The sequence below is a fragment of the Balaenoptera musculus genome, chromosome 1, assembly GCF_009873245.2.
Source record: "Balaenoptera musculus isolate JJ_BM4_2016_0621 chromosome 1, mBalMus1.pri.v3, whole genome shotgun sequence".
NCBI lineage: Eukaryota > Metazoa > Chordata > Mammalia > Artiodactyla > Balaenopteridae > Balaenoptera > Balaenoptera musculus.
In genome coordinates, this window is record NC_045785.1 from 157966589 (window position 1) to 157988833 (window position 22245).

The 22245-nt window shown below is 35.6% G+C and overlaps 1 protein-coding gene across 1 annotated transcript in view; it reads left to right on the forward strand.

The window, feature by feature from the left end:
* CATSPERE (catsper channel auxiliary subunit epsilon) overlaps positions 1-22245 on the forward strand; it is a 219041-nt gene that overhangs the window by 120259 nt on the left and 76537 nt on the right. Inside the window, exon 4 of the mRNA XM_036869246.1 lies at positions 3921-4363. Coding sequence (XP_036725141.1) covers positions 3921-4363 — 443 coding nt within the window. The remainder of the gene's footprint in view (positions 1-3920; positions 4364-22245) is intronic.

A 22245-nucleotide genomic window follows, 5' to 3' on the forward strand; every position in this document is an offset into this window, starting at 1 on the left:
TGGGCAGAAGATCTAAATAGATATTTCTCCAAAGAAGACATATATATGGTGAAAAAGCACATGAAAAATGCTCAACATTGCTAATTACTAGAGAAATGCAAATCAAAACTACAATGAGGTATCACCACACACAGTCAGAATGGCCATCATCAAAACGTCTACAAACAATAAATAGTGGAGAGGGTGTGGAGAAAAGGGAACCCTCCTACACTGTTGATGGGAATGTAAATTGGTACAGCCACTATGGAGAACAGTATGGAGGTTCCTTAAAAAACTAAAAATAGAATTACCATATGATCCAGCAATCCCACTCTTGGGCATATATCCAGAGAAAACCATAATTTGAGAAAGATACATGCACCCCAATGTTCATTGCAGCACTATTTACAATAGCCAAGACATGGAAGCAACATAAGTGTCCATCAACAGAGGAATGGACAAAGAAGATGCGGTACATACATATAATGGAATATTACTCAGCCATAAAAAAATGAAATAATTCCATTTGTAGCAACATGGATGAACCTAGAGATTATCACACTAACTCAAGTAAGTCAGAGAAAGAAAAATATCATATGATATCACTCTTATATGGGATCTTAAAAAATGATACAAATGAACTTATTTACAAAACAGAAACAGACTCACAGACTTCGAAAACAAATTTATGGTTACCAAAGGGAAAAGGTGGTGGGAGGGATAAATTAGGAGTTTGGGATTAACATATACACACTACTATATATAAAATAAATAGTCAATAAGGACCTTCTGTATAGCACACGGAACTCTACTCAATATTCTATAATAACCTATATGGGAAAGGAATCTGAAAAAGAATGGATGTATGTATATGTATAACTAAATCACTTTGCTGCACACCTGAAATTAACACAATATTGTAAATCAACTATACTCCAATATAAAATAAAAATTAAATTAAAGAAACCACTGTGGAGAATATGCATATATATACATATGTATATATATACTTGTATGCTTGTACAAGTATTCCTGTAACATAGATTATTAGATACAGAATTCTTGAATCAGAGTTCTGAATATTTAAAAAGTTGATAAAGCCTTAAAATTGTCAGTCTAAACTCACCCAAAAGTATTTGAAAAATGTATATTTTTATAAAATCTGTTTACTATTTACCCATAGTGTGGAAGAAAAATGTGTAATTCTCATTTAATTGCACATTTTATAATTAGATGTTTTATCTAGTTTTGTATGTTCATTGGTCATATTTTCTGTGGATTGTCAATTCATACTGTTTAGATATTTTGCACTGGATTGCTTATTTTCTTATTGATATGTTTTTTACTTATAATGTATATTATCCATTTGTCTTTGACACATATTGCAAATATTTTCTGTTGTGTGTAATTTCTGGTGCGTTTTTGCAGGGACTTTGACATTTACAATTTCAGTTTTTATGTAGTCAAATTTGTATTTTTATTTGTGAATTCTTCTGTAACATCATAATATGAAAGATCTTTCCAATTATAAAGATATTATCACATATTTTCTTTTTATAATTTATCATTATAATTTTTATGTTTCAATCTTTAATTCATCTAGAAATATATTTGGTATAAGGAATCTAATTTTATTTTTTATTTCTATTTTTCCTGTGAAACCTGGTGTTGCCTTCAAATCAGTCTTCTGTTAAACACCGCTTACCCTACAGATTTGAAATGCCAATTTTATTATGCATTTATTCCTCATGTTAACTGGGTTCAGTTTCTAGGCTATCCCCTTCCCTCATCTATCTCCACAAGATCTATATTGTTTTGATTACTGTAGCTTTAATCACCTAACACACTGTATAATTTACTTATCTTATGTTTATTGGCTGTCTTCCCTAAAGGAATAGAAGCTACAAAAGAAAATGATCTTTCAGTTTTTTTACTAATATGTCCCTCCCAAATATCTAAAACAGTGTGTAGCTATAGTGGGCATTCAGTAAATATTGATATTTATTGAATAGATGATTGCATATTTGCAATATCAGGTCTTCCCAACCAGGAATGTTATATCTCTTCATTAATTTTATTTTCTCTAATTGGTCTATTAAAGTCTTTCATCTCTTCTTCAGCCAATTTTAGAAGTTTGTTTATTCCTAGGAAAGCATTCATTTTTTCTAGATTTTCTAATTTATTGGCAAAGGCTTCCCATTTTAATGTTTAAATTTCTTATGTATCTGTAATCATATTCTCTTGCTTATTTATAATGTTGTTTATGTCCCACTCCTTGCTAGTTTGGCTTGCAAGATATCATTTAGTTCTTTTAGAATTTTTTGTTTTTGTTTTCCTTTCCTTTGAAAAGAACTCTTTGATTTATCAAATCTACTTTCTTTTTTATGTAATTCCTTAATTTCTGCTTTTGTCATTAATGATTCTTCACTTCTGCTTTTTGTTTGTAATGTTGGTATTCTGTTGCCTGCTTCTTGAGTTAAATAATTAGTTCATTTATTTTCAGTTTTTGTTGTTTTCTAAGCATTTAAAACTATGAAAAGCATAATGCTATGAATTTTTCTCTGCATGGCTTTAGCTACGTCCCACAGACTTTTATATATAGTGTTCTTATCCTCATTATTTAAAAATATAATTCCTAATTTTCATCTTAACTTCGTATTTAATCCAAAATTCATTTAATAATGTTTTTAATGAGCAGTGTGATAGGAAAATGGTAGTATGCTGACACTGTTATCTTATTAAAGTATTCTGATCCTAAAAAAAAATTGGTATTTCTGATTTAAGAGCTTGATTAGAATATAATTTATGGCAAGTTGTGAAAATGTCACTTAATTATTCATATTCCAAATGTAAGATGCAAATGCACAAAGAGCTCTGAACCTCCCTAACTCTTTGAATTCACCTTCCTCCTTTCAGCCAGTCCTTTCTCAGTGTTGTTTTTGAAAATTAAAGAAAATATACTCCTAGGGAATGTACGCAAAGAGTGTCGTATCTGGAAAGGAAGTTATGAAACCAACTAGTCCAACTGTTCGTTTTATACATATGGCTATAGAACCAAAGAGGTTAAGGGACTTATTGTCTATGAACCTCTACGACTTAGGCATAATACTGTATTAAGGGGAGAAAGTTAATTATTTTGTATAAAGTGAACCTGAAGAGGTGCTGTCTCCCTCCCACCACCATTTCTTCATCCCAATTGCATTAGCCTACTATGGCTGCCATAGGAAAATACCACAGACTAGGTGGCTTAAACAATAGAAATTTATTTTCTCACAATTCTGGAGGCTAGAAGTCCAAGATCAAGGTGTCATCAAGGTTGGTTTCTGATGAAGACTCTCTTGCTGGCTTGAAGACAGTGGCCGCTTTCTCATTTTGTCCTCACATAGCCTTTCCTCTTTGTACATGCAGAGAGAGAAAGAGCTCTCTGGTGTATCTTCCTCCTCTGATAAAGACATCAGTCATATTGGATTAGGGCCCCATCCTTCTGACCTTGTTTAACCTTAATTACCTCCTTAAAGACTCTACCTCCAAATACAGTCACAATGAGAGTTAGGGCTTCAACATATGCATTTTGAGGGAACATAATTCAGTCCATAATACAATGCTTCCTAATAATACCATTCCTGTCATGCTCATCCTCATTTATTATTTAATGCACTAATTCCAGCTCTTTCTTCTATGTTAATAATGTGATTATAAAAGTGATAGAGTGAATGTGAGGAGAAAGGTATGCAGAAAAAAAAAACTCTCTGTTATGAAGTGGGAGAGAAGCTCTCAAACATCTTGTAAAGTTATGGGTTTGTGCCTGAACACTCTAATTTTCTTGAAGTATATAAATAATCACTATGAAAGAAATTATTTTGGTTAATAGTGCACTTAAATAAAACAGCATGGATTTATGTCAACATAGAATAACACAAACTTTTCTCTCTTTTTTCCAGATTATTATGGAAATATTGTGGTAAAAATGGAAAATAATGTCATGTTTTATTTCAAGATTAATATTAAAGATGCAGTAAAGCTGCATTTATGGACAAATAGCACAATAAAATCATTAATTTCCTTGAATACATCTGGTAAAATGTATCTCATACATGTTTTTGAAAATGGCACAATATATCCACAGGAATATCCCTTAAAACTGGAAGCACAAAGTTTAGCTTTCAAAACAAAAGAAAAATGCCCCTACATGGCATTTCATAATGATATTTTTCGTGTTTTTTATCTTTTGGACAAGGGACAAAACCTGTCAGTTTGGGCTCAAATAGTCTATCCAGAAAATATTGGCCTGTATATTATTGTGGAATCATATGGCCCAAAAATATTAGAAGAGAAAAATCAGGTTCACTATGAAATTGCCTCAGGATACTGCACTAAAACCATGGTAAGTTAATATTTTAAAATTCTTTCATTTGATTTTAATAAATGTAAAATTATAATATTAACATTTAAAAGAATGGATTTCCCTCCAAATTTAGCTTTGAAAATGTTGAGAAATATGTAAGTTTTTAATGAAAAATGATATGGTAAGTCATTAATTCCTGAGCAACAATATTTACTTTCAATATCCAGGGCCTCTTTGCCACTTAAAAACACATTCCTGTAGAACTCTTTGTCAACTGTATTGTTCACTTCCTTTTTTTTTATGTAGTGCATGACTGCTCTGTAGAGTTCTATCTGCTATCTATTGCACTATAACACCATCCCTAAACCTAATGGCTTCAAACAACAAGTTCTGTGGATCAACAATTTGGGTTACGAGTAGATGGGCAGTTCTGCTGGTTTCATCTGGGTTTATTCATGAGGCTGTGGTCATCTGGTGGCTTGCCTGGGACAGGATAATGTAAGATGGCTTCATTCACATGTCAAATGTTTGGTGCAAGCACTGGCTTGTTAGTATAAGGGGCCTCAGCTGGAGCACTTGTCTCTGCTCCATGTGTCCTCTATCCTCCAGGCTAGACCTGGCTTCTTCACATGGCAATCTCAGGGCAGTGTTCCAAGATGGTGAAGGCAGAATCCACAAGGCCTTTCAAGGCCTAGGTTTGGCTACATTCTATTCGTCAAAGCAATTCACAAGGCCAACCCAGATTAACATGATAGGGAAATAGACTCCACCTCTTAATAGAACAGCAAATTTACACTGTAAAGGGACCTATGTACAGGAATGGGAGGAATTACTGCAGCCATCTTCATAAACAATCTACCACAATAGACATAAATGTACTGTGTATATTATTTTGTGTACTACTTTCCTAGGTAATATTATTGCATAAGCATTTTTACATGTTACTGTAATTTCTTCCCAAATATTGTATATTCTATTCCCCACTCTCCCTTTCTAGGCTCAGGTTTCTTAAGCATATACAATAGTGGGCCTCTTAATTGATACAGTGGAATGGAAGTGTTCACTTAATTCCAAAGTAAGTTAAAGTGAAGAATCATTTAAAAAAGGAAAGTGCTATATGTGAAACATTTTACTTTAACTTAAATAGATGTATGTACATTCATTAGTCAATCTTTTAATATAGGACCACAGACTTTGCTTTGAAATTAGTCCACTGATTGGAATTCCTCATCTCCTTTCTTGCGTAGTCTTATTCATAAGACATCATCTCTTAGTTCGCATTTCAGTTTCTTTAAAATAGCCGGGGGTGGGGGGGGACTTAAAGACATTAGCAAAACAACCAAAGTTCTAGATTTTTATAATTTTTTCCCCAGCCTTTTAGTGTTATCTTGCTCATACCTAGCTCAGCAATTTCTTCTGTGACTTGCTTTATCAAAACTTTCCAAAGCAGTTCCAAACTTAGTTTTCAGGGAAAGAGTAACTCTATTTTTACACTGGTATTTAACCAGTCCATAATATTTAGTTTAATTCCACAATTACAATAATAATCCAATCTGGCATAAACAGGTTTTGAAACAAATAAAGCTGTTTTGATTTATATACAATTACATGGATAGACCTTAAAACATAGTCTTGAATGAAAAATAGTGTTGAATAAGAAACTGAGACCTATCAAATATTACTATGTAACATTTATTAAAATTACAAACAACTACACACAAATCACAAGCAAAAAAGAGTATTGTTCATTTTATAAGAATACAAAGACAGCCAAGGACATATATCAAACAAGTAAAGCATCATACTTGCTTGATATATGTTATGGGTGCCTATTATGAGGGAAGGGAATGGGGGAAGAAGATACAGGGGAAAAGTAAAATACAATAAACAAGACTGGATTGAGCATGTTTCAAGAAACAAGGAGTATATTTAACTCACTTTTCTGAAGCTGAGGCACTCCCTCCTTCCAGAACAAAAACAAAGATTTACACTTTTCTTCAGCACAGCACAACTTTCTTTGATTATCTAGCTCCAATATCTGCATACACTCTCATAGGATTTCTTTCCAAGAATTGCATGTATAATGTATATTTGTCCACTTGCAATTCAACCCTTCAAAATACTAGTTACCAATTAAAATATACAAAGGATTATGAAACATTAAAATTTTCATGTTTTAGTGTATTTTTTATTTCTGTTAATATATTCTTCATCTCTGTTTTGTTCTTGTTTATATTTTCTAACTCTTTATTAAACTTCTCACTTTGTTCATCCATTCTTCTCCTGAGTTCATTGAGCATCTTTGTGATCATTACCTTGAACTGGTTATTGGGTAGATTGCTTACCTCCATTTCACTTAGTTTTTCTTCTTGGGTTTTATCCTGTTCCTTCATTTGAAACATATTCCTTAGTTGCCTCATTTTGCCTAATTCTCTGTGTTTATATGTATGTATTAAGTACATTGGTTACATTTCCCAATCTTGGAGAAGTGGCCTTATGTAGGAGTTGTCCTATGGGGACCAGCAGTGCACTCCCCCATGGTCACTGGAGCTGTATGATCTAGGGGTGCCACTGTGTGGGCTGAGTGGGCCCTTTTTTTGTGGCAGGGCTCCCTGTGAGTATACTGGTAGGTGGGGGCTGGCCCCCACCTGGTTGGCTGCCAGGTCCTTCTTCCCGCTGAGGCTGCTGTGGAGAGGGCCCGGTCCTGACATAGTTGGCTGTACTGTCCAGGGAGTCCCAAGGCTGATGCCATCCTGCTGGTTGTGGGGCTGGGTCCCATGACGGCTGACTGGGAGGGTTGGGGGGTGGGCTGTGGATGGTGCCATCCACTTGTAGCTGGTAAGCCCCCAGAATAGGCTAGAGGGAGGACTCCAGAAGAGCACTTGCCAGCACCAATGTCCTTGTGGTAGAACCAGCTCCCCAAAATGGCTGCCACCAGAGTCTATGTTCCCAGAGGGAGTCCCAGTTGCTTCCTGCCCCTCCAGGAGTCTCTTCAAGTTCAGCAAACGGTTCTGATCCTAGTTCCTTTTAAACTACTGCCTCTGTGCTAGGACTAAGAATGTGTGAGATTTTGTGCATGCCCTTTAAGAGCAGAGTCACAATCCCTGCTGGCCTTCAAAGCCAGCCATTCTGGGAACTCTTCTTCCTGGTGCAGAACCCTCGGCTGGGGAGTCCAATGTAGGGACACACCCCCTTCCTTGGGGAGAACCTCTGCAATTATGATTATCTTCCATTTTTTGGTTGCTGACCCAGGGATGTGGGTCTTGACTATATGAATCTCCATTCTTCTTACCCCTCTCATTGTGGTTCCTTCTTTGGTTGTGGAAAATCTTTTCTGCCAGTCTTCAGGTCATTATCATCAATAGTTGCTCTGTAAATAGTTGTAATTTTGGTGTGCCTATGAAAGGAGGTGAGCTTAGGGTCTTTCTACTCCACCATCTTGTCCACTCTCCCAAATTTGCATTTTTAATAAACTATTGGCTCTATCATTTACTAGCTGATGACAATAAGCAAGTTTTTAAATCTTTGAAGTTGATGACGATGATGATGATGATGATGATGATGATAGTATTTACTTTACTTATGAGGATTAAATGAGTTAATATATGTAAAGGGCTTAGAAGAGCACCTGGCACATAATAAGCACTATATGTATGTGTTACTACTACAACTATCACCACTTCTGCTGTTTCTACTACTACCACAACCACCACAATATTTCATCATTTCTAAGGCACAGTTTTCTAGGTTTTTTTTAACATTTAACATCTTTGAAATTGGGATGAGTCTTACATATGATAGCATCTTAGATTTGATGAACTATAGTAGTATTAGAATGTTATAGTTATTGGCCACTATGGTGTTAAGCTTCATAAGTAATCATTAATTTCTGATGAAAAAACTGAGTATAACACCCATACACAAAAGTGGACAACTAATTTTTTAAAGTTTTTAATGTTGTTAGCTGGTTTCATACTGATATTTATACCAAAAGTTAGTTTTGAAATTTTGAAAATTATTTCTGTATATCTTAATTGACCTAAATTCTTTTCTTAATATTGAGGTATAATTGATATGTAACATTTTATTGGTTTCAGTTGTACAAGATAATGATTCAATATTTGTATATTTTATAAAATGATCACCACATTAAGTCTAGTTAAGATCCATCACCACACAGAATTACAAATTTTTTTGTGTGATGAGAATTTTAAGATCTACTATTTTAGCAACTTTCAAATTGCAATATTATTCACTATAGTTACCATGCTGTACACTATATTCTCATGACATTTATTTTTTAACTGCAAATTTGTACCTGTAACCACCTTTATCCATTTCACCCATCCCCCATTCCTGGCAATGATCAATCTGTTCTCTGTATCTATGAGGTCATGGGGGTATCAGTTTTGGTTTTGATTCCACATATAAATGAGATCATATGATATTTGTCTTTCACTGTCTGACTTATTTCACTTAGCATAATGCCCTTTAGGTCCATCAGTGTTGTCACAAATGGCAGGATTTCCTTCTCTTTTATAGCTGAAAAATATTCCATTGTATACATACTTACCGCATCTTCTTTATCTATTTATCCATCGATGGATACTTAGGTTGCTTCCATGTCTCTGCTATTATAAACAATGCTGCAGTGAACATGGAGGTGCATATACTTTTTCAAATTAGTATTTTTGCTTCCTTTGGATAAATACCCAGAAGTGGAATTGCTGGATCATATGGTAGTTCTATTTTTAATGTTTTGAGGAACCTGCATATTGTTTTCCATAGTAGCTGCCCCAGTTTACATTTCCACCAACAATTCATGGTTCCCTTTTCTCCAAATCCTCATTACAAGATAACACTTCTTATCTCTTGTCCTTTTGATAATAGTCATTTAACAGGTGTGAGGTGAGATCTAATTGTGGTTTTGATTTGCATTCCTGTGATGTTGTACGTGTTTTCATGTATCTGTTGGCCATATGTATGTCTCCTTTGGAAAAATGTTTATTCAGATCCTCTGAACATTTTTAAATTAGATTTTTTGTTTTCTTGCTCTTGAGTTGTTGGAGTTTCTTATATATTTTGGATAGTAACCTCTTATTAGATGTATGGTTTGTAACTATTTTCTCCCAATCACTAGGTTTTCTTTTCATTTTGTTGATAGCTTTCTTTGTTGTGCAGAAACTTTTTAGTTTGATGCAGTTCCTCTTGTTTATTTTTACTTTTGTTACCTTTGCTTTTGGTATCAAATCCAAAAACTTTTGCCAAGACCAATTCCAAGGAGCTTACCACCTATGTTTTCTTCTAGGAGTTTCAGGGTATCAGACCTTACATTCAAGTCTATAATCTCATTTTGAGTTGATTTTTGTATATGGTGTGAGATAGAGGTTCAGTTTCATTCTTTTGCAGGTGGCTATTCATTTTTCCCAACACGATTTACTGAAGAAACTATCCTTTCCTCATTGTATATTCTTGGCTTCTTTGTAATAAATTCATCGACTACCTATGCATGGGTTTTATTTCTAGATTTTCTATTCTGTGCCACTAATCAATGAGTCTGTTTTTATGCCTATGCTCTACTGTTTTGATTATCACAGCTTTGTAATGTAGTTTGACTCCAGCTTTGTTCCTCTTTCTCAAGACCATTTTGACTATTCAGGGTCTTTTGTGGTTCCATACAAACTTTAGGATTGTTTATTCTATTACTATGAAAAATGCCATTGGAATTTTGATAGGGATTGCATTAAATCTGTATATAGCTTGGGTAGTATGGACATTTTAACAATATTAATTCTTCCAATCCATGAACATGTAGAATCTTTCCATTTATTTGTGTCTTTAATTTCTTTCTTCAATATTGAATAGTTTAAAGTGTATAGGTCTTTCATCTCCTGAGTTAAATTTATTCCTATGTATTTTATTCTTTTTGGTGCAACTGTAAATGGAATTGTTTTCTTAATTTCTCTTTCTGACAGTTCCTTATTAGTGCATAGAAATGCAACAGATTTTTATATATTGATCTTGTATCCTGCACCTTTACTGATTTGTTTATTTGGTGGAGTCTTTAGGGTTTTTTTACATATAATATCATGTCTTCTGTAAGTAGTGACAGTTTTACTTCTTCCTTTTTCATTTGGATGCATTTTTTTTTTCTTGCCTAATTGCTCTGGCTAGAACTTGAATAAAAGTGGTGACTGTGGACATTATTGTCTTGGTCCTTATCTTAGAGGAAAACTTCCAACTTTTCACCACTGAGTATGTTGTTAGGTATAGGGTTGTCATATATGGGCTATATTATGTTGAGGTATTTTCCTCTCTACACACTTTGTTGAGAGTTTTTTTATCGTAAATGGATGTTGAATCTTGTCAAATGCTTTTCTGCATCTATTGAGATGATCATATTATTTTTATCCTTCATTTTGTTAATGTGCTATATCACATTGATTGATTTGTGCATGTTGAACTATCTGTGCATCCCTGGAATAAACTCTACTTGATCATGATGTATAATCCTTTTAATGTATTGTTGAATTTATTTTCCCAAATTTTGTTGAGAATTTTTGCATCTATGTTCATCAGGAATATTGGCCTGTAATATCCTTTTTTGGTGGCATCTTTGTCTGGCTTTGGTATCAGGGTAATGCTGGCATTGTAAAATGAGTTTGGAAATGTTCCCTCTTCTATATTTTTGGAAGAATTTGGGAAGGATTGGCATTAATTCTTCTTTAAATATTGGTATAATTCACTAGTGAAGTCATTCTGGTCATGGACTTAAGTTTTTCTGGAGGTTTTTGATTACTGATTTGGTCTCCTCACTAGTAATTTGTCTGTTCAGATTTTCTAATTCTCAATGATTCAGTCTTGTAGGTGGCATGTTTCTAGGAATTTATCCATTTCTTCTAAGTTGTCCAATTTGTTGGCATATAATTGTTCATCGTAGTCTCTTATGATCATTTTTATGTCTGTAGTATGAATTGTAATGTCTTCTCTTTCATGTCTGTTTTTATTTATTTGAGTCCTCTCTCTCTCTTTTTTTTTTTTGTCAGTGAGTCTAGATAAGGGTTTGAAAATATTATTTATATTTTTAAAAAAAGCTCTTAGTTTCATTGATCTTTTCTATTGTTTTTTCAGTCTCTAATTATTTATTTCTGCTCTGATCTTTGTTATTTCCGTCCTTCTACTGACTTTGGGCTTTGTTTATTCTTCTTTTTCTAGTTCTTCGAGGTGTAAAATTAGATTTTTTTGTTAATATTTCTTATTTCTTGATGTAGGCCATTTATCACTATGAGCTTCCCTCTTAGAACTGCTTTTGCTGCATCCCATAAATTTTGGTATGTTGAGTTTCCATTTTCATTTGTCTCAAAGTATTTTTTTATTTCTTCTTTGACCCGTTGTTTGTTCAGCAGAAGGTTTAATATCTAAATATTCGTGAATTTTCCAGTTTTCTTCTTATAATTGCTTTCTAGCTTCATACCACATGGTCAGAAAAGATGTTTAATATGATTTCAATCTTCTTAAATTTATTAGGACTTATTTTGTAGCCTAACATATAATCTATCCTAGAGAATATTTCATGTGCACTTGAGAGGAATATATATTCTGTTGCTTTTGGATGGAATGTTCTGGATATCTCTATTAAGTCATTTGGTATAATGTGTTGTTTAAGGCCAATGTTTCCTCATTGATTTTCTGTCTGGATGATCTATTGATGAAAGTAGGGAATTAAAGTCCCCTACTGTTACTGTATTGCTGTCTATTTCTCGTTTTAGCTCTGTTAATATTTGCTTTATATATGCAGGTACTCCTATGTTGGGTGCATATGTGTTATATCATGTTGGATTGACCCCTTTATCATTATATAATGACCTTCTTTGTCTATATTAGTCTTTGTTTTAAAGTCTATTTTGTCTGATAGCTATAGCTACCCCAGTTTTCTTTTGATTTCCATTTTCATAAAATATTTTTTCCATCCCTTCAGTTTCAATCTGTGTGTAATTTCACATCTGAAGTGAGTCTCTTGTAGACAGCATACAGAAGGCTTGTTTTCTTTTATCCATTTAGCCACTCTATGTCTTTTCATTAGAGAATTTAATCCATTTACATTTAAATTAGTTATTGATAGGTATGTACTTATTGCCATTTTGTTAATTGTTTCTGGCTCTTTTGTAGTTCTTCTGTGCTCCTTTTGTCTTCTCTGATCTCTTCCTTTCTGGTTTAATGACTTTTTTAGTGGTTTGCTTTGATTCATTTCTTTTATCTTATCTGTATCTCCTATAAGTTTTTCCTTTATGGTTACCATGTGGTTTACATATAAAACATATTACTTATATTTATAATAGTCTATTTTAAGTTGATAACAACTTAAATTTGATCATAGTCTAAAGCTCTACATTTTTATTCCCCCTCCCATGTTTTACATTTTGATGTCACAATTTACATCTTTTTATCTTGTGTATCTATGAACAAATTATTGTAGTTATTTTTACTATTTTGTCTTTAACTTTCATACTTTCATAGCTTTATAAGTGATTAACTCACCATGTCCACATATTAGATTATTCTGAATTTTACTATATATTTACCTTTACCACTTGGGTTTATACTTTCATATTTCCTGTTACTAACAGCACCCTTTCTTTCTATTTAAGAATTGCCTTTAATATTTCTTGTAAGATGGGTTTAGTGATGTTGAACTCCTTTAGCTTGTGCTTGTCTGGAAAACGCTTTATCTCTCTTTCAATTCTGAAGGACAGTTTTTTACTTTGAGCACCTTGAATATATCATACCACTCCCTTCTGTCCTGCAAAGTTATTACTGAAAAATCTGCTGATAGTCTCATGTGGTTCCCTTGTGTACAGCAAGATGCTTTTAAGACTTTCTCCTTGTCTTTAACTTTTGATATTTAATTACAATGTGTCTTGGTGTGGGTCTTTTGGAGTTTATCTTATTGGAACTCTCTGAGCTTCCTGGATCTGGGTGTCTGTTTCCTCCCCCAGGTTAAAAAAGTTTTTTTAGTCATTATTTCTTCAAACAATTTTTCTGCCCCTTTCTCACTCCCTTTTCCTTCTGGGACTCCTATAATGCAAATGTTGGTCCACATGATGTTCCATAAGTTCCTTAAGCTATCTTCACTTTGCTTTTTCCTGCTCTGTTTTTGGTGAGTTCCACTGCCCTGTCTTTGAGTTATTCATTCTTTCTTCCACTTCATCTATTCTGCTGTTGAACTCCTCTATTGTATGTATCAGTTGAGTTAATGTATTCTTCAGCTCTGTGACTTCTATTTAATACTTTCTTATATTTTCTACCTCTTTGTTGAAATTCTCACTTTGTTCATCCATTCTTCTTCTGAGTTCAGTGAGCATCACTGCAACCATTATTTTGAACTCTTTATCAGGTAAATTACTTATCACTATTTTATTAAGACCTTTTTTATGTGATGTTATTTCATTCTTTCATTTAGAATATATTTCTGTTTCTTCATTTTCCTTGATTCTCTGCATTGGTTTCTATGCAGTAAATAAAACAGCTACTTCTCCTAGTCTTGAAGGAGTCATTTTGTGTAGGAGATGAACCTTATCATTCAACACTGCCTGAGCTCTTAGTTGTCTCTCAAGACTTCGTGATTGTCCAAGCCACCTACATTATTCTTAGTGGCTCCCAGCATTTTAGGGTGTGCTAAGACCTGTCAGTCTCTCAAAGTGGGGAGAGTATCTCAGCACTCAGATGCAAGTTGATTGGAAGCCAGACACTAAGGGAATAGCTTTTAAACTATGCAAATGTACCTCTTTCAGGGAGTTGGCATTTCTGTCTGCTGCCTCAGTGCTGAGCCTTAGGCTGATAGCCATTTGAGAAATGTTTCTTTGTTTGCTACCATACCTTTGAACCTGTAAGAACAAACCACATTGGTCACCAGAGCCAGACTATTGACAGATGTGTTCTCTGGGTGGCCAACACAAAAACTGGGGCACCAGATGTGTATAACAGCTACCTTCTCTGAGATACTGACAACTTGGAGTGGGGCAAAGGGAGAGTGCAATGATGGTGCACCTGCCAGCCTCCCCAGTCTCTGGAGAAAATTATAGTCAGCACCTATATGTGTGTTTAGTTAGAAGCCTGCCCCTCAGGCCACATATATAAAAGTAAGCTAACAGGCCTCTTTCACAGAAAGACTTGGGGTTTATTTCAGTCTACCATCTCTGTGCTGTTCTCTGGAAGGGACAGCCAGTTAAGAACTATTTATCACTTTTTAACAATCTTATGAGACCTGCAAACATGAGCCCTGCTGGCTACCAGAGCCAGGTGATCCAGGGGCATTCCCCAGTCAGCAACCACAAAAAAGCACCAGACGTGTGTACAAGCTGCTTTTTGGGAGCTGGAGCAACCTGGAGCAAGGCAGAGGGAGACTACGAAGATAACACTTCCCCTATGCCCCTATGAGGTCTCTGAAGAGAATTACAGTCAGCCCTTAGATATAGTTTTAATTAGAAGCCTGCCTCTCAGGCCATAGCTATGAAGATAAGCTAATAGTCCTCTTTTACAGAAAGACTGTGCCTGCTATGCCCTGGAGGTGCAGCCAGCTAAGACCTCCTCTTCCATCTATTACAGTCCTACAGGTCTAGTGAGTGCAAGCCCCACTGGACACCAGAGCCAGTCAATCAAGAGGCAACCCATGGATGGCAGCCACAAAAACCAGGGTGCAAGATGAGTGTAGAAGCTGTTTTCTGGGTGATACCAGCAACTGGAGTGAGGCAGAGGGAGAGCACAAACATGGAGCCCATCATCCTCTGTCTTTGGAGTATTTCAGTAGGCCACACCCTAGATGTCTGTTAAATTAGATACCTGCCCCTCAGGCCAATGCTTTTATTTTTCTTTCTTTTTAAATAATCAAAGTTTATTTTATTTTATTTTTAAATAATCAAAGTTTACTTTTTAATTTTTTGGCTGTGTCACGTGGCTTGTGGTATGTCAGTTCCCCGGACCAGGCCACAGCAGTGAAAGCACCAAATCCTAACCACTAGACCACCAGGGAACTCCCAGGCCGATGCTTTAAGATAAGCAATTAAGCCTCTCTCACAGAAAGTCTGGGCACTTTTCAGTTGGCTTCTTTACACTGGGTCTTGGGGTCCATGAGTTCTCACATGAGAGCCTTTAAGAACTGTTTCTCAGTTTGCTATAGCCTTGTGGGTCAAATGGACACAAGCCCCACTGGCTTTTGAAGCCATATGTTTTGGGGGCTCAGTTCTATAGTGCAGGTCTTAAAAGTTGGGGTGACAGATGTGGGGTTCAAGCTGTTTACTCCTCAAGGAGAAGTGTGGGGTTTTGAATTCTCTCCCTCCTGTTCGTGGGTTACCATCCTGGGGCTGGGGTTTGTGGCAAGACTGTGGCTCAGTCTCTCCTACCTGTTTCAATGTGGGTTTTTCTCTTGTTCACCTGATGTATAGGAGTTGCTCAGCTAGTTTTAGGGCTTCTTTCAGAGGAAATTATTTTGTACGTAGCTGTAAATTCAGTGTTGTCCATGGGAGGAGGTGATTTCAGGATCCTCCTGTGTTATCATCGTGAACCAGAACCTGCCTATTCATTTTCTTAATGGTGACTGTTAATGAGTAGAAAATTTTAATTTTGATAAAGTTTCTTCATTTATGGTTATTGTTTTTTGTGTTCTAAGATACCTTTGCTTATCCCTAAGTCACAAAAAATATTCTTCTATGATGTCTTCTCAAAGCTTTATTGTTTTAGCATTTATGTTGAAGTCCATGATCGATCTCAAATTAATTTTCGTGTATGGTGACTTTTGATCAAGGAAACAACAAAGTTATTTTCCATTTTAATACCTAGTTACTTAAGTGTTCTTGAAAAGCTTTTTTTCCCCCTATTGTATTACTTAGCATCTTTATTGAAAATCAAATATTCATACAAGTGTAGGCCTATTTCTGGGTGCTCTATTCTGTTCCATTGATCTATTTGTCAATCCTGTGGTAGTACCACACTATCTTAATTTCTGGCAAACTTAAATTTTGTATCTAATTTTCAGTGAGGTCAACTCTGTGGTTACAATAAGTAAGAGATTCTTTTAGGAATACCATAAAACCTTGTTTTTATAATAATAAATTGAGCTTGTAGTGTAAGGATCTAACCTTTCTTTGTGGAAATGTTCTAGGACACTCAGAAGCAGCCATCATTTTAGCCATCTTCACTATCATTAATGGTTAAATTCAATGGCTACTTTGTCACCTAAGGCATTTGCCTCAGTAAATACTATATCACAATCAACAACAGGTGATAATTTGATTATTTGTAATGTTTCTGCATACCGTGAAATGATAGAATTCCTTTCCCATTGGCAAAGAGATGAATACTGTGTTCAAGGCCAAGGACACAATGAAGTCAATCCCAGGAGTCCATCTTTGTGGGTTGGTTTCTTGATACTACTTCCATACCAAGAACCGTATCAGTAAGTCACTGGCCAGAAAAACAGAAATCAAACCAATTGTCTTAGCAGAGGTAAATCAATATAGGTAATTAGTAGAACTGGATATATGAGAGAAATGAAAAGAAAATAAAGGAACACTGAGATTACACAGAGCTAGTAACTACAAGAAGTGACTGTTCCATCTCTAGGGCTGGAATAGAGGGAACAGAGGGAAGAAATTTGGGTTATTACAAACTAGAAAGTTAGGGGAAGTGTTCCACCGACCTAGAACCCACACCTTGAAGGAGCGAGTACTGCTCACCTGGTATGTCGTCTCAGAAGCTCCAAGGAAGGGACTCCACAGCTCTGAGATCCAGATCTCTGAGAAGGGGGCAATATGACTGGTGCTGGTGCTGCTGAAACTCTAGTCTCTGAAACAGGCGCCAGCTAGCTAGTGCTTGTACCTCAAAAGGGGGTCATGAGCAAAGCTTGTTCTGGGAGTGTGTTTCTCACTTATCAGTTCCTTTACCAACTGCTACTGCCAGAATGAAGAGCTGCCAGGTTGACACGGATGGGAATAATGAGAAAAACAAGAAGTAACATAATTTCTCCTATCTTTATCTTCTAGATGCTCTCCAGTACCCCGTATTTGCAATATCTAAAAGAGAGTCAACTAACAAAGGAAAAAATGTGATTTGCAGAATCTCAAACCCTGCACCAAAAAGCTGCATATAGAATAGTGGGTTTGGAGCCAAAAGACAATAGTTTAATAACCAGCACATAGAGTATGTGTATGGTGAACTTTAACAGTTAAAACAATTTACACAATTTACACCAAATACCAACACTGTTTGAAAGATCCTGCTGCTCCACATCATTGCAGTTATGGGCTGAATGTTTGTGTCCCCCCAAATTCATATGTTGAAGCCCTAACTTCCAAAGTGGTGGTATTTGGAGATGGGGACTTTGAAAGATAATTAGGGTTAGATGAGTTTGTGAAGGTGGGGCCCTACTCTAATGGGATTAGTGTCATTATAAGAAGAGGCACCAGAGAGCTTGTCTCTCTCTCTCTCTTCCTGCATGCACAAAGGAGGTCATGTCAGCATACAGCAAGATGGCAGTCACCTATAAACCAAGAGAAGAGGCCTCAGAATGAAATTTATCTGCTGGCACCTTGGTCTTAGACTTTCCAGTTTCCAAAACTATGAGAAAACAAACTCCTGTTGTCTAAGCCACCCAGTCTGTGGTATTTTGATATGACAAGCCTAGCAGACTAATATACTTGCCAATAACTGGTATAGTCAAACTTTAATTTTTGCCTGATGAATGTGTGTGTATTATATTTTGTTTGCTGTTCTCTTCTTATTAATGAGGTTGAATAACTTTTCATATATTTATTGGCTTTTGGATTCCCATTTCTGTGAAATTCCAATTTTTGTCACTTTTTCTATTAGGTTGTGTGCCTCTTTCTCACTGAATTTTTTTTCATTCTCTCGAATTGTCTTTTTAAAGAGCTTTATTGATGTGATTGGTATACAATAAATTGCATACATTGAAAGTGTACAATTTGACATATGTATATACCCATGAAATAATAGCCAAAATCAAACTAATGTACATGTCCATCACCCCCCAAAATTTCCTCATGCTCCTTAGTAATCCATTCCTCCTTCTATTCCCCATCGCTAGGCAACCACTGATCTGATTGCTATCAGTATAGGTTAGTTTACTTTTTCTAGAATTTTACATAAATGGAACCATACAATATGTTTTCTTCCTTCTTTCAGTATAATCATTTTGTGGTTTATCTATTACATTGTGGTCATTAATAGTTTGCTCCCTTTTGTTGCTGAGTAGTGTTCCATGGTATGGATACACCACAATTTGTCTAACCACATTTGTTTATGAACATTTGGATTGATTCCAGTTTAGGGATATTACAAGTAAAATGGCTATGAACACTTGTGTACAACTCTTTGTGTTGACCTATGCTTTCATTTCTCCTGGGTAAATACATAGGAACAGACTGGCTGGATCATAAGTAGGTGTATGTTTAATTTTTTACAAACTGCTAATTTGTATTCCAAATTTTTTGTACCATTTTACATTGCCACCAGTAGTTTTACTTGCTTCACACATTTTTGCTAACAGTTGGTGTGATCTGTGTTTTGGTTTTGTTGTTGTTATTGTTTTGTTTTGGATTTTTTAGTTTTAGCTATTTTAGTTAATATATAGTGATATCTCATTGTGGTTTTAATTAACATTTCCCTGATGCTTTTCTAATAACTAATGATACTGAGCACTGTTTCAAGTGCTTATTTGCTATTTGTAGATCTTCTCTGGTGAAGTGTCTGTTCAACTTGTAAGCCCAACTTTAAGGGATTATCTTCTTATAATTAAGTAGTAAGAGTTTTTTTATAAACTCTAGATGTAAATTCATTGTTGGATACGTGCTTTGCAAATATTTTCTCCCAGTCTGTGGCTTGTGTTTTCATTTTCATAACAATGTCTTTTGAAAATGTGTTTTATTTATTTTGAAGAAGTCCAATTTACTGCTTTTCTCTTTTGTAGTTTTACTTTGGGTTGTAATTAAGAAATCTTTCCAAACTCAAGGTCACTAAGCTTTCCTCATTTTTCCTTCTAGAAGTTTTATAGTTGTAGCTTTAAGATCTATGATCTACTTCAAATTAATGTTTGCATGCACTGTGAGGTAAAGGTCAAGATACTTTTCTTTTTTTAATACGAAGCCAGCTCTTCCAACAGCGTTTGTTGAAAAGACTATCCTTCCCCCATTGAATTGCCTTGGCACCTTTGTAAAAAATCAACTGGCCATATATGTGGGTATCTATTTCTGAATTCTGTTCTGTTCCATTAACTTATATGTCTATCTTGATGTCAATAACACAATGTCTCGATTACTGTACCTTTATAATTCTTGAAATCAGGTTGTGTAAGTACTCCAAATATATTCTTCTTTTTAGTGTACAAGTTTGTCCATTTTGGGTCAGATTATCCCTAAGTATTTCATATTTTTAAAGTATTTCATATTTTGGTGCTATTATAAATGGTATCATTCTGATTGTTCATTGCTAGTATATAGTAATATAATTTATTTTATATATCAATGATGTATCCCACAGCTTTGCTAAACTCGGTTATTATTTCAAGTAGCTTTTTTTTGTAAATTCCCTAGTTTCTACATAGGTGATCATGTCATCTGTGTACACATACAGTTTTCCTTTCCAATATATGTGACTTTCTTTTTCTTTCCTTTTTGCACCATCTTGAGCCTCCAGTGCAGTGATGATTAGAAGAAATGAGAGTGGAGATCTTTGTCTTGTTCTCAATCAGAAAGAAATTATTCAGTCTTTCACAATTAAGTATGATGTTACCTCGAGGGTTTTAATATATGCCCTTTACCAGGATGATGAAGGTCCACTCTATTCCTAGTTTGCTGAGTTTCTGTCATTTATAGATATTGGATTCTATAAAATGCTTTTTCAGCATCTATTAAAGCGATCATGTTTTTTAATCTGTTAATATGGTGAATTCCAATAATTTATTTTCACTGCTAGAATAATCCCACTTGGTCATAATGTTTTATCCTCATATAACGTTGGATTCAATTTGCTAAAATATTGTTAAGAAGTTTTGCTTCATGAGGGTTATTAGTTCATGAGAGTTATTAGTCTATAGTTTTCCTGTAATGTCTTTTTCTGGTTATGGTATCAACAACGTTGACCTCTTAAGATGTTTTGGGGAGAGGTCCTCCTCTATTTTATAGAAAAATTGATGTATAAATTGTATTATTTCTTCTTTAATGTTTGGTAGAACTCACCAGTGAAGACCTCTTGGCCTGGTGTTTTTTGTATGTTTTTAATTACAACTTCAATCTTTTAAATTGATATAGGGATATTTGGGTTATCTGCTTATTCTTGAGCAAATTTTAGTAGTTTTTATCTTTCAAGGAATTGTCCATTTCATCTATCTTGTCAAATTTATAGGCACAAGGTATTCATAATATCTCCTTATTATCCTTTTAGTGTCTGTAGAATTTGTAGTGATATCCACTTTCTCATTCTTGATATTGGTAATTTGTTTCTTCTCTCCTTTTTACCCAGTCAGCCTGGCTGGAACTTAACAACTGTATTGATTTTCTCAAAGAATCAGCTTTGGTTTTATTGATTTTCTGTAATGATTTTCTATTTTTGATTTTATTCATAAAATTATTTTTTTTTAATCTTGCAGCACCACTCCTTGAGTTTCTTTTTTTAAAATATTGATTGGTTTATTTATTTGGTTGTGATGGGTCTTAGTTGTGGCAGGCAGGCTCCTTAGTTGTGGCATGTGAACTCTTAGTTGCAGCATGCACATGGGAGCTAGTTCCCTGACCAGGGATTGAAGGCGGGCTGCCTGCATTGGGAGCACAGAGTCTTACCCACTGCACCACAAGGGAAGTCCTAAAATTATTTATTTTTTATTATTTCCTTTCCTTATTTCCTTTCTGCCACTTACTTTGGGTTTAACTTGTTTCTCCTCTTACAGTTTCTGAATATGGAAGCTTAAGTCATTCACTTAAGGCCTTTCTTCTTTTCTAATGTGGACTTAAATGCTATAAATTTTTCTCTAATAACTACTTTAGTTAGAGGAGTGACATCAGCATCATAGTGGCATGAGACACTCTCTTTGTCTCTCCCCTTCAATTTACAACCAGTAAAAATCCATAACTCAACAAAGGCGCCTCTGTCCAACACACCAGGACACACATGTGTACATCTAAATGTGGGTGGGCTGGAACACATAGAGCAGGGGGACTGGAGGAAGAACAGAGGCTATACCAGTAATCCCAGCCCCCAGCTGCAGTGGCTGAGTCTGTGGTTGCAGAGGGGAGGTGGCACACATGACTCCGACCTTCTTGCCACAGCAGTGCCCACTGCCACAGGGAAATGGCCAGCAGCAGCAGCATGGCTTTTGACCCTGTCTTTCCAGCTACAGAGGTACCTGCGACTCAAGCCCTCCACCACCCACAGAGGCAGTGCCCCAAAACCCAACAACTCCAGATGTGGCAGAGGTGCCCATGACTGTGGCTGCCTCCCTGTCTTCCCCCTCCCCTCACAGCAGCAGGTCCTGTAACTCAGGCAACTCCAGACTTAGTGGAGGCCACACCAACGCAGTGCCCCAGGTGGCAACACCAGCAACAGCAGCAAGACCAGCAGCAACAGCAAAGCACCAGTGACCCTGGAGGCACAAGCAGTGACAACTAGGGCATAGGGTGCTGACACCTCCAGGAGAGGCAGAGGTGGGTGGAAAATGCCGATTCTTAAACATAGCCAGAGGCAGCTCACGTTAGAAAAACCAAAAACTTGTGCAATAGCACCACTTACCAAAAAACAAAAGAAAGGCCGTAATTACCAATCTATCAATCTATCGAATTGTCAAAATCAAGTTAAAAAAAAAAAAAGCTCTACCTAAAGAAAAGAGGTGTTTGGTGTTCACTACTTCAAATTCTCAG